Source organism: Ovis aries, chromosome 5, assembly GCF_016772045.2.
Source record: "Ovis aries strain OAR_USU_Benz2616 breed Rambouillet chromosome 5, ARS-UI_Ramb_v3.0, whole genome shotgun sequence".
Classification (NCBI taxonomy): Eukaryota; Metazoa; Chordata; class Mammalia; order Artiodactyla; family Bovidae; genus Ovis; species Ovis aries.
Genome location: NC_056058.1, coordinates 60157243 through 60169621, shown reverse-complemented (window position 1 = coordinate 60169621; position 12379 = coordinate 60157243). Strand labels below are relative to the sequence as shown.

The window sequence follows — 12379 nt, the reverse complement described above, 5'->3', positions numbered from 1 at the left end:
AATAAACAGGTAAACAAATGGGATGATGACACGTGGTAAAGAGTTATGAAGGACACAAGACAGAAAACAAGCATCCAACTTGGAGAGGACATGCTTCAGATAGGTGGTTGGGGAAGCCTGTTTTGGGAGGAGACGAGCAGGAGCCAGTTGTACACAGAGTGGGGAGAAGACCCTGGCAGGAGAGGGAATGACAAGCCCAAAGACCCCCAGGCAGAATAAGCCTGTTGTCCAGTGCAAGGCTAGAACAGCAGAGAGCGGGACAGGATTACACAGGGCCGTGCAGGCCAAGGAAAAGAGACAGTGTTTATTCCAAACCTAGTGGGAAGCAACCCACTCCAGTGTTCTTGCCTGGAGAATCCCAGGGACAGAGGAGCCTGGTAGAAGGTCGTCTGTGGGGTCGCACAGAGTCAGACACGACTGAAGCAACTTAGCAGCAGCAGCAGTGGGAAGCAGAGGAGCCCGTGATGAGTGTGGGCTCTAAGACAGTCACTCGTGTTGTTCTGGATCGGAGAAGCAGAAGGAACAGTCAGAAGGCTGTAGCCACTGTCCAGGTGAGCGACAGTGGTGTCTGGAGTAGGATGCCACAGGTGAGGATAGAGATGTGTGCAGATTCCATCTCACCATGTCGTGAGTCAGCATGAAGCATTGTGAAAATACAGCCTGGGTCTTGCACGGCCAGTGTGGAGACTGGATTTGGGGATTTGTAAGAAATATCAGTATTTTAGGGGCAGCGGGGACCTCTATCCTAGTTCCCTGGGATGTTCTGGAGGTGGGACCAGAGCTTGTGTTCCTTCCTGGCAGCCTATGAGCGAGACCTGGAGGCTGACATCACTGGGGACACGTCTGGCCACTTCCGGAAGATGCTTGTGGTCCTGCTGCAGGTTGGTCTACCCTGGGGCCCTCCCTGAGTTCTCTCCCAGGATGCAGAGGGCTTGGAGCACCTTGTCCCTGTTCCCCTAGACAGTGTGGCTCGTGAGAGGCTCCTTGGTGGCTCCTCAGATGGAAAGTCCTCCTCGTGTTTTCTGGCCACCTCTCCCCCTCTCCCCGTCTTATCCTCAAACTTGAGATGGTCTCTTTGGCTTGCCTGAGTGTAGAAGCTGAGCATCCAGGGTCTGTTCTGTCCCCCGTGTTTTGCACAGGCAGGTGACCTGCATTTTTTTTCACACACCCTGTCTCTCTTGTGCTTCTCTGTCCTCCTTTTTCTCCCCACAAGTACCCCCTCCTCTATGCTCCAGCCTCTCTCTTGCCATGGCTTTCCCAGCCCTGCTGCTCCCTCCCAACCAAGGATGACGTAACAACATGAAAAAGAGCATGAAGAGGATGTGCAGTGGTGTCACAGCTGAAGTCTACCTACTCAGGCTGCTTTTTCCTTTGTTCATTTTCCTTTGCCTGTGGGTTTTGGTTTTTTTTTTTACACACTTTGAGTTAGTTGCTAACATTTAAAACTAGAGAGGTTTTGCTCCAAAATCAGATCTCTGGGTTCTTTTGAATAATCGAAAAGTTCTGGCAACAGCAGGCCTGCTTATTCTCAGGACTGCCCTGTTTGGTCCACACTCCAAGGATAAGGGGAGAATCCGATGGTAGGGACCCTGTGATTCCCTGCAAAATAGATGCTGTGGTCCTCTGTGTGTGTGGCTGCACCCTGCAGCTTGTGGCATTTTTGTTCCCCAACCAAGGATTGAACCCCGGCCTGAAGCAGTGAGAGTGCAGAGTCCTAACCACCGAACCACCAGGGAATTCCCAGGTGCTGCGGTCTTGTTCGGTGGCAGCTGTCAGTCTCTTCCCCTGGACACCCCGGGCCACCGTGGTTTTCCTAGTCCTCCCTGTCTCCACCACTGGCATCCAGGCTTTCTCCCAGCTCTGGTATTTGATCCAGTGTCCCTTGTGTTTCTTCCCAGGGTACCAGGGAGGAGGATGACGTAGTGAGCGAGGACTTGGTGCAGCAGGACGTTCAGGTAAATAAGCACCAGCGGAGATTGCTGGGCACAGCCAGGCAGCCCAAGAAGGGGGAGGGATGGAGGCAAAGTAATTTGCGTCAGATACCAGAAATAACTGACTCACCGCCATCAGTATACAGCGCTTCGCTGAAGGAAGGGTTGAAGTTACCTTTCAAAGGCACACAGCGTATGTAAAGCTGGTGAGATGTATTTTGGAGCTTTCATTATTTGTTCATTTTTCATTCAGTTAATTAATATTTATTGAACACTTACTATATGCCAATCATCCTGAATGCCAAGCATTGGGGAATCACAAATGAGCCAAGTCAAACAGTACTGGGGAGTCAGACATGAGTTAATCACACAGTCACATTTTCTTTGGATATACCATATATTCCAGGTGTTTTGAGCTCCCACTATATGCCAGTGATACTGTAGGTAGATACAGAGAATGTAGAACATAATGCCTGTTCTTGAGGAGTCGACACTGTAGTGGGAAGCCAGGCATATAAATATTATATATTATAATATACAGTGAATCAAAGCTATAAAGACACGAAAGTCTAGAAGAGGGAGTAAGGGAAAGAGAACTCCGCCTGGGGACATCAGGAAGTGCTTTGAAAACAAATGGGATGTTTAATCTGGGCCCTGAAAGTTGAATAGGAGTTTCCCCAGAAAGAAGGGAGATGCAATTACTAGCATGTTCAAGGATCTGGCAGTGGTTCTGAGTGGCTTGGCTGGTAAGTTCTGTTTCCTGAGGTTTCTTCTCTTAATTAAGCCCCACTTCTCCCCCTCCAGGACCTGTACGAGGCAGGGGAACTGAAATGGGGAACAGATGAAGCCCAGTTCATTTACATTCTGGGAAATCGCAGCAAGCAGCATCTCCGGTTGGGTGAGCTCCAGAGAAGACCTGCAGCTGTCCCCTGGGGGTTGTGTCAAGATTTCTTTTCTCATTTCCTTTTCTGCTAAGGAGCATGATAATGCTTCACCCACAACCCAGACACTCGCTCTGATTTTAACACCGTGGCTTCCGTGGTCCCTTATAAGAGGTCTTTACAGGGTGTTCAGCCCCTCCGTCTCAGTACAGTCCCTGTCTTCATGGTGGAGCGGGATGTGTACACAGTCCCTCACAGCAGACAGAGTGAGGCTGCGTGGTGGCCGGTGACGTGCACGACCTTCCCACCACCTCCCTAAGTGCCAGCCCTGCCTTTCCCGTGGCGATCTGTTCCTGGCCGCTGCATCTCCCCTGCCGAAGTCCCTGTTGCTTCCAGTGTGATGAGGGTGCCTTTGACACCCCGTCTCTCTGTCTGACTCAGTGTTTGATGAGTATCTGAAGACCACGGGGAAGCCGATTGAAGCCAGCATCCGAGGGGAGCTGTCTGGGGACTTTGAGAAGCTGATGCTGGCTGTGGGTATGTCTGAGGTTACATTTCCAGGGCCTTTGAGGGATTCAGGGACTCTGGCCCAGGGACATGGGGATTGTATGGTATGGAGATGGGAAGGAGAAAACCAGACGGGTGGTGAATTCTAAAGGTTTAGCTAGGGCCATGTGGCTGAGGCCTGGGGGCTGGGGGTCAAGCCTTGGACACTGCTGCCTCCCACTCCCTCCTCCCATGTTTGTGATCGGGCTGAAAAGCACATGGGGTCAGGGGTCAGGAAGTCATGATCAGGAGAGCGGGTTTTGTGGAGCATCTGCTGTATGCCTGGTGCTCCACTGAGTGTTTACTCTTTACACATGACCCAGGAGTGGACACTGTCATCATCTCCATTTCACGGATGAGAAAACCGCAGCTCACAGAGGCTGTATCTCTTGCCAAGGGTAGTTTTGTAATGAATTGGAGTACTCTGGGCATGGTGGAAGCCAGGAGTCGACTAGTCAAGATTCAAAACTCAGGCTTCTTCTCAGTCTGCTGTTGACTTGGAGAAAGTCACATAATGCTCAGTGGGCCTCAGTTTCCTCATCTGGTAAATGGGGGTGGGGAGTGAGCCGCCTGACCCAGAGGCTGTGGGCACATCCTGACACCGCATTCCCAGGGCATTCTGGGACTCTGGCCCAGGAACACGGGGCTAAGAATGGAAAGAACTCTATGGTATGGAGGTGGGAAGAAGAAGACCAGAATGTCAGTTTGCCAGCCAGATGTTCCAAGAGTCACTGTGTCTGAGCCTGGGACAGGTTGCATGAGTGTGTTTCTTGGGAACAAGCTAAGGCCCAGCACTCATCCTCTCACTCAGAGCTGTCCCCCACCAACCCTATCTCAGGTAATCAGGTTGTGGCCCCGCTCTGCCGGCAAGATCCAGAGGTTGGGCCAGTAATGTTCTGTCATTCAGTTCAGTTCAGTCGCTCAGTCGTGTCCGACTCTTTGCGACCCCATGAATTGCAGCACACCAGGCCTCCCTGTCCATCACCAAGTCCCGGAGTTCACTCAGCACCAAAATCAGATTGATTATATTCTTTGCAGCCAAAGATGGAGAAGCTCTATATAGTCAACAAAAACAAGACCAGGAGCTGACTGTGGCTCAGATCATGAACTCCTTATTACCAATTTCAGACTTAAATTGAAGAAAGTAGGGAAAACCGCTAGACCATTCAGGTATGACCTAAATAAAATCCCTTATGATTATACAGTGGAAGTGAGAAATAGATTTAAGGGCCTACATCTGATAGATAGAATCCCTAATGAACTATGGAATAAGGTTTGTGACATTGTACAGGAGACAGGGATCAAGACTATCCCCATGGAAAAGAAATGCCAAAAAGCAAAATGGCTGTCTGGGGAGGCCTTACAAATAGCTGTGAAAAGAAGAGAGGCGAAAAACAAAGGAGAAAAGGAAAGATATAAGCTTCTGAATGCAGAGTTCCAAAGAATAGCAAGAAGAGATAAGAAAGTCTTCTTCAGCAATCAATGCAAAGAAATAGAGGAAAAGAACAGAATGGGAAAGACTAGAGGTCTCTTCAAGAAAATTAGAGATACCAAGGGAACGTTTCATGCAAAGATGGGCACAATAAAGGACAGAAATGGTATGGACCTAACAGAAGCAGAAGATATTAAGAAGAGGTGGCAGGAATACACAGAAGAAATGTACAAAAAATATCTTCACAACCTGGATAATCACAATGGTGTGATCACTCATCTAGATTTAGACATCCTGGAATATGAGGTCAAGTGGGCCTTAGAAAGCATCACTATGAACAAAGCTAGTGGAGGTGATGGAATTCCAGTGGAGCTATTTCAAATCCTGAAAGATGATGCTGTGAAAGTGCTGCACTCAGTATGCCAGCAAATTTGGAAAACTCAGCAGTGGCCACAGGACTGGAAAAGGTCAGTTTTCATTCTAGTCCCAAAGAAAGGCAATGCCAAAGAATGCTCAAACTACCGCACAATTGCACTCGTCTCACATGTTCTATCCGGAGAAGGCAGTGGCACCCCACTCCAGTACTCTTGCCTGGAAAATCCCATGGATGGAGGAGCCTAGTAGGCTGCAGTCCATGCTAAGGGTCGGACACGACTGAACGACTTCCCTTTCACTTTTCACTTTCATGCATTGGAGAAGGAAATGGCAACCCACTCCAGTGTTCTTGCCTGGAGAATCCCAGGGACGGGGGAGCCTGGTGGGCTGCCGTCCATGGGGTCACACAGAGTCGGACACGACTGAAGCGACTTAGCAGCAGCAGCACATGTTCTATCGTAGCAGACTCTAAAGAACCACCTTGCCTAGCCCCACCTCAGTTCCTCCCCACCCAAACCAGTTCCTTGAAACACCAAAGGACCAGAAAGATGAAGGGGATCTTTGCACTCCCAACATTACAGCAGGCCCATGTTCTGATTTCTCTATACCCTGGGTTTGTGGTAAAAGTGGTGGGCCTGGGGTCCTCAGGGATTTCAGATTATCAGGAATCAGGATTCTTCTCAGGTTTGATCTTCCATTTCCAAGGAATGGAAATTAAGAAGGGCTCAGACCACCCCATCACCCTTCCAAGGCAGCCAGAATAACTACCTCTTCCTTCCTCTTCTCAGTGAAGTGTGTCCGGAGCACTGCAGAGTATTTTGCTGAGAGGCTATTCAAGGCCATGAAGGTGCGTGGTGGGGTTGATGCGCCCGAGGTTGGGGAGAGGGCTTCTGTGTGCCCCCACAAGATTGTCGGGACCCTGGCAAATCCTTGCCAGTCCACTGGCCAAAGAGAGCATTCAAGGCATTGGCCATAAAGCCAAGTGATGGCACTTGGTCCCAGGTGAGCTCCAGAGCCTGGGGTGCTGCCTTTCACACACCTTCCCACCCAGATACCTGTTCCCATGATTGTTCAGGGGGTGCGGTGACATCATACCCCCAATCCAGCCAGCCAGCTGGGTTGGAAGCCCAAGCTTTATTTCTAAACACTAATTAACTAGAATGTTTATATATAATGTACATGGGAAGTGAAAGACATTTTGGCATTGCCTGCGAAGACTTGTGATGTTCATCCCAGGGACTCAGGGATTCTGCTCCTGGCGAGTACTGAGAACAGATTTTCCTGGGACTTTACACACACAGCACAGAGGGTGGTGGTATCTTCATAGTGCACCTGGGTGAATGAACACAGTCATTTGTTGTCAGAGGCCACAGGCCCAAAGTCCCTGCAAGTGGCCCATTCTCTGCCTTCCAGCGCCAGACTGGACCCAGCTGGGTCCAGCTGTCCAGAGACTTTCGCCTGTATGGTGTGTTCATAAAAACATTCATAGCAGTATGGTCCATGTCATGAAAAAACTAGAAGCAACCCAATGCCTGTCAGGAGTAGATGGACAAATAATGCATAGTGGTGTATTTACAGAGCTCCAAAATGTGCAAATCTAAACCATACCTTGCTTAGAGTTATGAGGAAATCAAAGACGGAAATGACACGAGGTGGGGGAAGAAGACGACAAAAGCAGGAGGGACATCAGGGAGCTTCAGAGGGAATGGCAACGTTTGGCTTCTCTCCTTCTTAATTTTAACATTTTATTACAAACACTGTATTTTCAGTTGAGCAGGGGACTCTTAGCAGTCTAGCCTCCTCTCAATTCCCCATCCCCCAAACCCACTCGTCTTGCAGGGCCTGGGGACTCGGGACAACACCCTGATCCGCATCATGGTCTCCCGCAGTGAGCTGGACATGCTTGACATCCGGGAGATATTCCGGACCAAGTACGAGAAGTCCCTGTACAGTATGATCAAGGTGAGGTGCTCATGGAGCTCCAGAAAGGGCTGGGGTGCTCTCCCAGGAGGAAGGGTGTCATCCTAGAAAGCTGGAGTCTCGTGGGAATTACAGGAGCCCTGCCTGTGCCACCTTCAGGGAGTTGAAGGCAACTACAGAGAAGCAAGTGTCACCTTACAAGCAAGGTGCTTCTAAGACATGGGGCACCTCTTTAGAGGAAGGCAGGACTGGGTCATGATGGGGGCAAAGCTGAATCTGGGATGAAGGCTCCATCACTAAGGTGGTGAGAGGTCAGCCTCCTAGAGGCAGCGCGAGGCAGGAGGTCAGAGGCAGGCGTCCCAGGTGAGCCCAGAGGAGGCTTCATTGGGGACTCGCAGGCCCTGGGCCAGGTGGTGGCTCTGGGCTGTCCAGCCCATGAGACTTGCTTCAGAGACAGATGTAAAGCTGGATGGTTTCTCCTTGTTTTGGGTGAGTGGGATAAAGCTTTCTGAGTTCAAGCTGTGCTCCCTAAAGTGTGTTTCTAAAGAAGAATTATATAGGCACTGTGTGCAAAAATAGCTCATGGGAAACGTCTGGGAAAAACTAGAAGCAAAAGAAGTCTGCTTTACCAAAGAACTTCTCACAGCCTTCACTATAGTTTATCCACTATGAGGCCCCAAGAGGGATGTAGAATATGCCGTGTCTATCGAACATACATTTGTTTGGTTTTGGCATTTCCCAGTGTTTTTGTTCAGTCCATTTTATGGACTATTTCACATAGGAGAGCTGGGCTAGGGTTATCTGGTGGCAGGGGTGTGCTGGGGCCAGTTCACACTGGCTTGGGAAGCATCTCTTCTTTTACTAATTTTTAAAAATATTTATTTATTTGGCTGCACCAGGTCTTAGCTGCAGCACTCCAGGTCTTTGTTGTGGTGTGTGGGATCTTTAGTTGAGATGTGTAGGATCTAGTTCTCTGACCAGGGATAGACCCCAGCCCCCCTGCATTGGAAGTGCAGAGTCTTAGCCACTGGACTACCAATGAAGTCCCCAAAACATCTATTCTTAATTCCGTGTGCAGTGAAGTCATACCTGGTAGCTTGGAATTGTCCACTAGAGGAAATTAGCAAACGCTACAGATCAGGACTTTTTCTCTTTTTCCCAAAGAGCCAGTTGGTAAGTGCTTACTATCACACCGCAGTTTGGTCTCAGTCACCTCCAGACAGGCTGAGAGTGAGGGCTGCTGTAAACACATGGTCAGCCTGCCCCTGTTTGGGGCTATGCAGGACCTCCCCTTCTTGTCTGAGAGGATCCCAGGGCTGGGTGAGAGGTGACCTTTCCCTCTGTCTTTCTCCCCAGAATGACACCTCTGGCGAATACAAGAAGGCTCTGCTGAAGCTGTGTGGAGGAGATGATGAGTAAGTGGCCTCCTGGCCCCAGGCTGGAGGGCGTGGCCTCAGGTGTGGCCGGTCAGGACTCTCTTGCCCTCATTCTGATGGATGGATGGATTAGGTGGACTTGGGAATTCCTCGAAGGGCAGAACACTGCATGGTGAAAGTCTGAGCACCCGTGTCACGCGCGCATGAGTGTGGTCTCCCATACATGGAGACGTCTGCTCATGTGAACTTGGAAAGCAGTCTAGGGATGTGCGTCAGCAATCAGAGTATGAGGGTCTAGGCCCTGCTACTAACTTCTCAGGTGCTTCTCTGGTTCATCATCTGTTAAATGGAAAAAGTAGAGATGCCTGCCCTGGCTGCTCCTTTATTCAGCATCTATGCATTAAGCACTCTCCACGTGCAGGCCTTGAGGGGAAGCATTGATGAAGCCTCCGGCCTAGAAAAGCACACAGACCTGGGCATGTGTCCATGGTGGGGAGGTGTACGTGTCTATGTGAACTCTCCAGGTGGGGGTGGGGAGGCTCCTGGAGATAATGAGGCTGAGATCCAGGGAGAAAGGTGATGGGGTGAAGACATGGCCTGGAGGGAGAGTGGGGTGGAGAGAGAGCCTGGAGATAAGGTGCCACCTGGCTCATTTATGTAGCTGAGGTCACACTTCTGTATTGCTCTGGGAAGATATGAAGCTGAGAGGTGGGCGGGGCCTGGAACTTCTTCCTGGTGCATGAATCTCACCTAAGGAGAGCAGAGAACACGCCACAGGAGGAGGAGTAAATTGGAGCATGACTTGACCAGCTTTGGGTTGCTGGGAAGGGAACTACAGGTACTCTGATCTCCCTTCTCCGGAACGTCTAAGGGTCCAGTTAAACAGGGAATACGAGAGCCTCCTGTTTACCTTTGGCAGGTGCCTTAGGAGCTGGTTCAGTTCAGCAGATATTTACCTGGCAGCTGGTAAACCAAGGTGCTTGGCAGAAGGAGAGGTAGCGACGACATGGCTCGAAGCTGGTCGTGGACGTGTTTGAGAGGGGAGGCTTATGTAGGAAAGGGGAGGATGAGGGATTCGAGAAATCTTCTCCTGCCTGGGACTGGGGGCCAGGAAGGCTGCTGGTCAGAGCTAGCATTGTCGGGAGTCGAAACGGGGTAGAAGGTTCTCAGATGTGAAGGGTTGGCTCTGGTGAGTGGGTGAGGCCCAGGCTGGAGAGAGGGTAAAGCCAGATGGGTTTACTTGAAGTGTGTGTGTGTGTGTGTTGTGTGTGTGAAGTGTGCCCACGATGACCTTCCCTCCTGTCCTCTCCCTAACACCCTCCATTCCAGTGCTGCTGGCCAGTTCTTCCCGGAGGCAGCGCAGGTGGCCTATCAGATGTGGGAACTTAGTGCAGTGGCCCGAGTAGAGGTCAGACCTTCCCCACCTCCTGCTTGACCTCTTGACCGCAGCTTCCACTCTTCTGCTGGCACTTTCCTGCTGCTCTGGTTGGCACCCAGCTGCCCCCTGGTGGCCAACCAGAGACACCGAGTCTCACGTCTTGAAGCTTCCTGTTCTCTGCAGTGACGGATTGGTGGGCGGGCACTCTGGTGTTGGCATCTGATTCCTGCATTCACCTCTGACACGCTGGGGAGCCTTCTGGCCCACTAACTACATACAGATCTTGCTGAATGGAGACTTGGTTGGTTCTTTGGAGGGGCCTATCCCATCCTGGATCCAGTAGTTGGGTTTTGGAGGCATGGAAGCTGAGAACAGATGGGCATCCCTGGGTGTACTAGAGGATTCTTAGTTCTCCTGAGCATCCTCAGACCCAGGGTCTACACAGGGCAAAAATAAAAAGTTTCACAGACGTCCTCAGGGCAAATCAGCCCCGAGGTAGCACTTGGCCCCTACAAAAATATTTGGAACCTTGGACTCTATTGCTCACTTGCTAGCTACCTTTGGCAGGCCCCCACCTCTCTCTGTCTCTATCTCCAAAAAGAGGCTGTTGGACATGGTGGTCCGGGTGCCCTCCAAGGGCTCCTGTGCACAATGCTCTAGGACAGTGTTTCCCAAATTGTAACGCAAGAGCTGTCACTGAAGATGATCTTACGTCATATGAGGAATGAACTGTGTTCTTTTTGTTGGGGAGAGACCTGCATGGCATTAAATAACACTGACCCTCATGCAGTGTGAAAACTACTCCACATTGGTTTAACCAATATTTAAATCAGTAATCAATTATTGTTAATGTCGAGGAGGAAGTCTCAGCTTGGTGCCACATCCTTGCCACAGCCGCTGATGTTCCCTTTTCATGACGAGCTGAGAGAGCTAGCTTCAGGTTCAGAGCTCTTGGCAAGCCATGGTATCTTGTTAAATTTGGTGATATTTGAAACCATATATTTTTGGTTTTATGGCATTTATTTTTGTGGGTTATCTGATTATGACACCAACTTTCTGTTCATAATAGTGATATAAAATTGTTTTCATTTGTTAACTCATTGAGCAGATATTTTTTGAGTGCTTACCCCTGTGTCAGGTACTCGCGTTATATCAAAGAATGAAATGGACCGAAACCCTTGCCCTTCAGGAGTATTCAGTGCACTTCAAAATGAATGCATTTAAGTAAAACAGAATTAAGTTAAAATGTTAAGAAACAGCATAGGGCAGGTGCAGATTCAGAAAACACTGGGAAGATCATTTGGGGGTGACTGAAATCTGGGCAGCTCTGTTCCAGTATTTCAGAACATTTCGCTTACCTTTTCAGGGAGAGCGTTGTTCTATGAAATGAGAGGACCCTGGGAGCAGGGCTGGGTTGTGAGAGCCTGGTTTCCAGTGGGGGGCGGGGCCAGAGCTGGCTCTTGGGGCAGGAGCCCGGCCCCTCTGCCCTTGACAGCCCCTGCCCTGCTCCCAAGCCTGGGTCTGTCTCCTCCCTCTCTCAGCTCTAGGGCAGGAGTCTGTCTGCTGTGCCTTCACCCCCGCCTTTTCCCCCAAGCTGCTTGGTTTGGGGCTCTTGGGGAAAGCTTCCCCTCCCTCGCATGCTCCTCTCCTGGCCTGGCCCCTGGGGAGCCTCCAGACACCTGCTGACTCACTTTCTGCCTCTTGTAGCTGAAAGGAACTGTGCGCCCAGCTGGTGACTTCAACCCTGATGCAGACGCCAAAGCCTTGCGGAAAGCCATGAAGGGGCTTGGTAAGGGGCACCTGAAAGGGGTCAGGTTAGCCTCTGGGGCATTGGAGGGTAGCGGGTCTGCAATGGGACCAGCAGGGACAAGAGCTGAGGCTTCAGACTGGAGTCTGCAGGGTGATGAGGACTTTATTTGCCTTGAATCTCCAGCCCCCTGGAATCTCTGGCTCCCTGAAGTATAGAGAGAAGGGTAGTGAGGGGCTTTCTCAGGAACCTTCCCAGAGACCAAGGTGCTCCCAGGTCCTGGTATAGAAGTGCTGAGGTAGGGTTTTTGCTCTGGCTTCATTGCTAACTCACCATGTGACTTTGAGCAAGCCCCATAACCCATCTAGGGTTCTCAGTATCCCAGGACTGGAACTCAGAGGCCCTGACCCTCAACCCAGGGTTCTCTTTTATCTTGACTAGTGACCCAGCAGAAAAGTGCAGAAGGAATCCAGGTTAGTGATTGGGCCAGAAGCAAGGCTCCTGCAGGGCCATAAAGCTGGCTAGCCTGGCCTCTCCCCCAGCAAAGACGGCTGGGGCCCATCGCTGGGGGAGGTGGGGGCCAAGGCCTTCCTCTGATCTGTGGCTTTGGGGTCTTAGGAACTGACGAGGACACCATCATCGACATCATCGCCCACCGCAGCAACGCCCAGCGGCAGCAGATCCGCCAGACCTTCAAGTCTCACTTTGGCCGGGTAAGGGCCTCAGCCTAGACCCTGGGCCCTGCGTCTGCACTTCTCTGACGGAGCTTGGCGTGGACACACGCCTCTCCTTC

At 50.8% G+C, this 12379-nt stretch overlaps 1 protein-coding gene across 8 annotated transcripts in view; it reads left to right on the top strand.

The window, feature by feature from the left end:
- The window catches only part of ANXA6 (annexin A6), a 48653-nt gene that overhangs the window by 17955 nt on the left and 18319 nt on the right, over positions 1–12379 (top strand). For all 8 annotated transcript variants that reach the window (XM_042250997.1, XM_060415928.1, XM_004008987.4 and 5 more), the window contains 10 exons: positions 802–881; positions 1899–1955; positions 2736–2829; positions 3254–3349; positions 5954–6012; positions 7005–7127; positions 8442–8500; positions 9791–9869; positions 11547–11628; positions 12205–12299. In XM_042250997.1, the coding sequence (XP_042106931.1) occupies positions 802–881; positions 1899–1955; positions 2736–2829; positions 3254–3349; positions 5954–6012; positions 7005–7127; positions 8442–8500; positions 9791–9869; positions 11547–11628; positions 12205–12299 (824 nt within the window). The remainder of the gene's footprint in view (positions 1–801; positions 882–1898; positions 1956–2735; positions 2830–3253; positions 3350–5953; positions 6013–7004; positions 7128–8441; positions 8501–9790; positions 9870–11546; positions 11629–12204; positions 12300–12379) is intronic.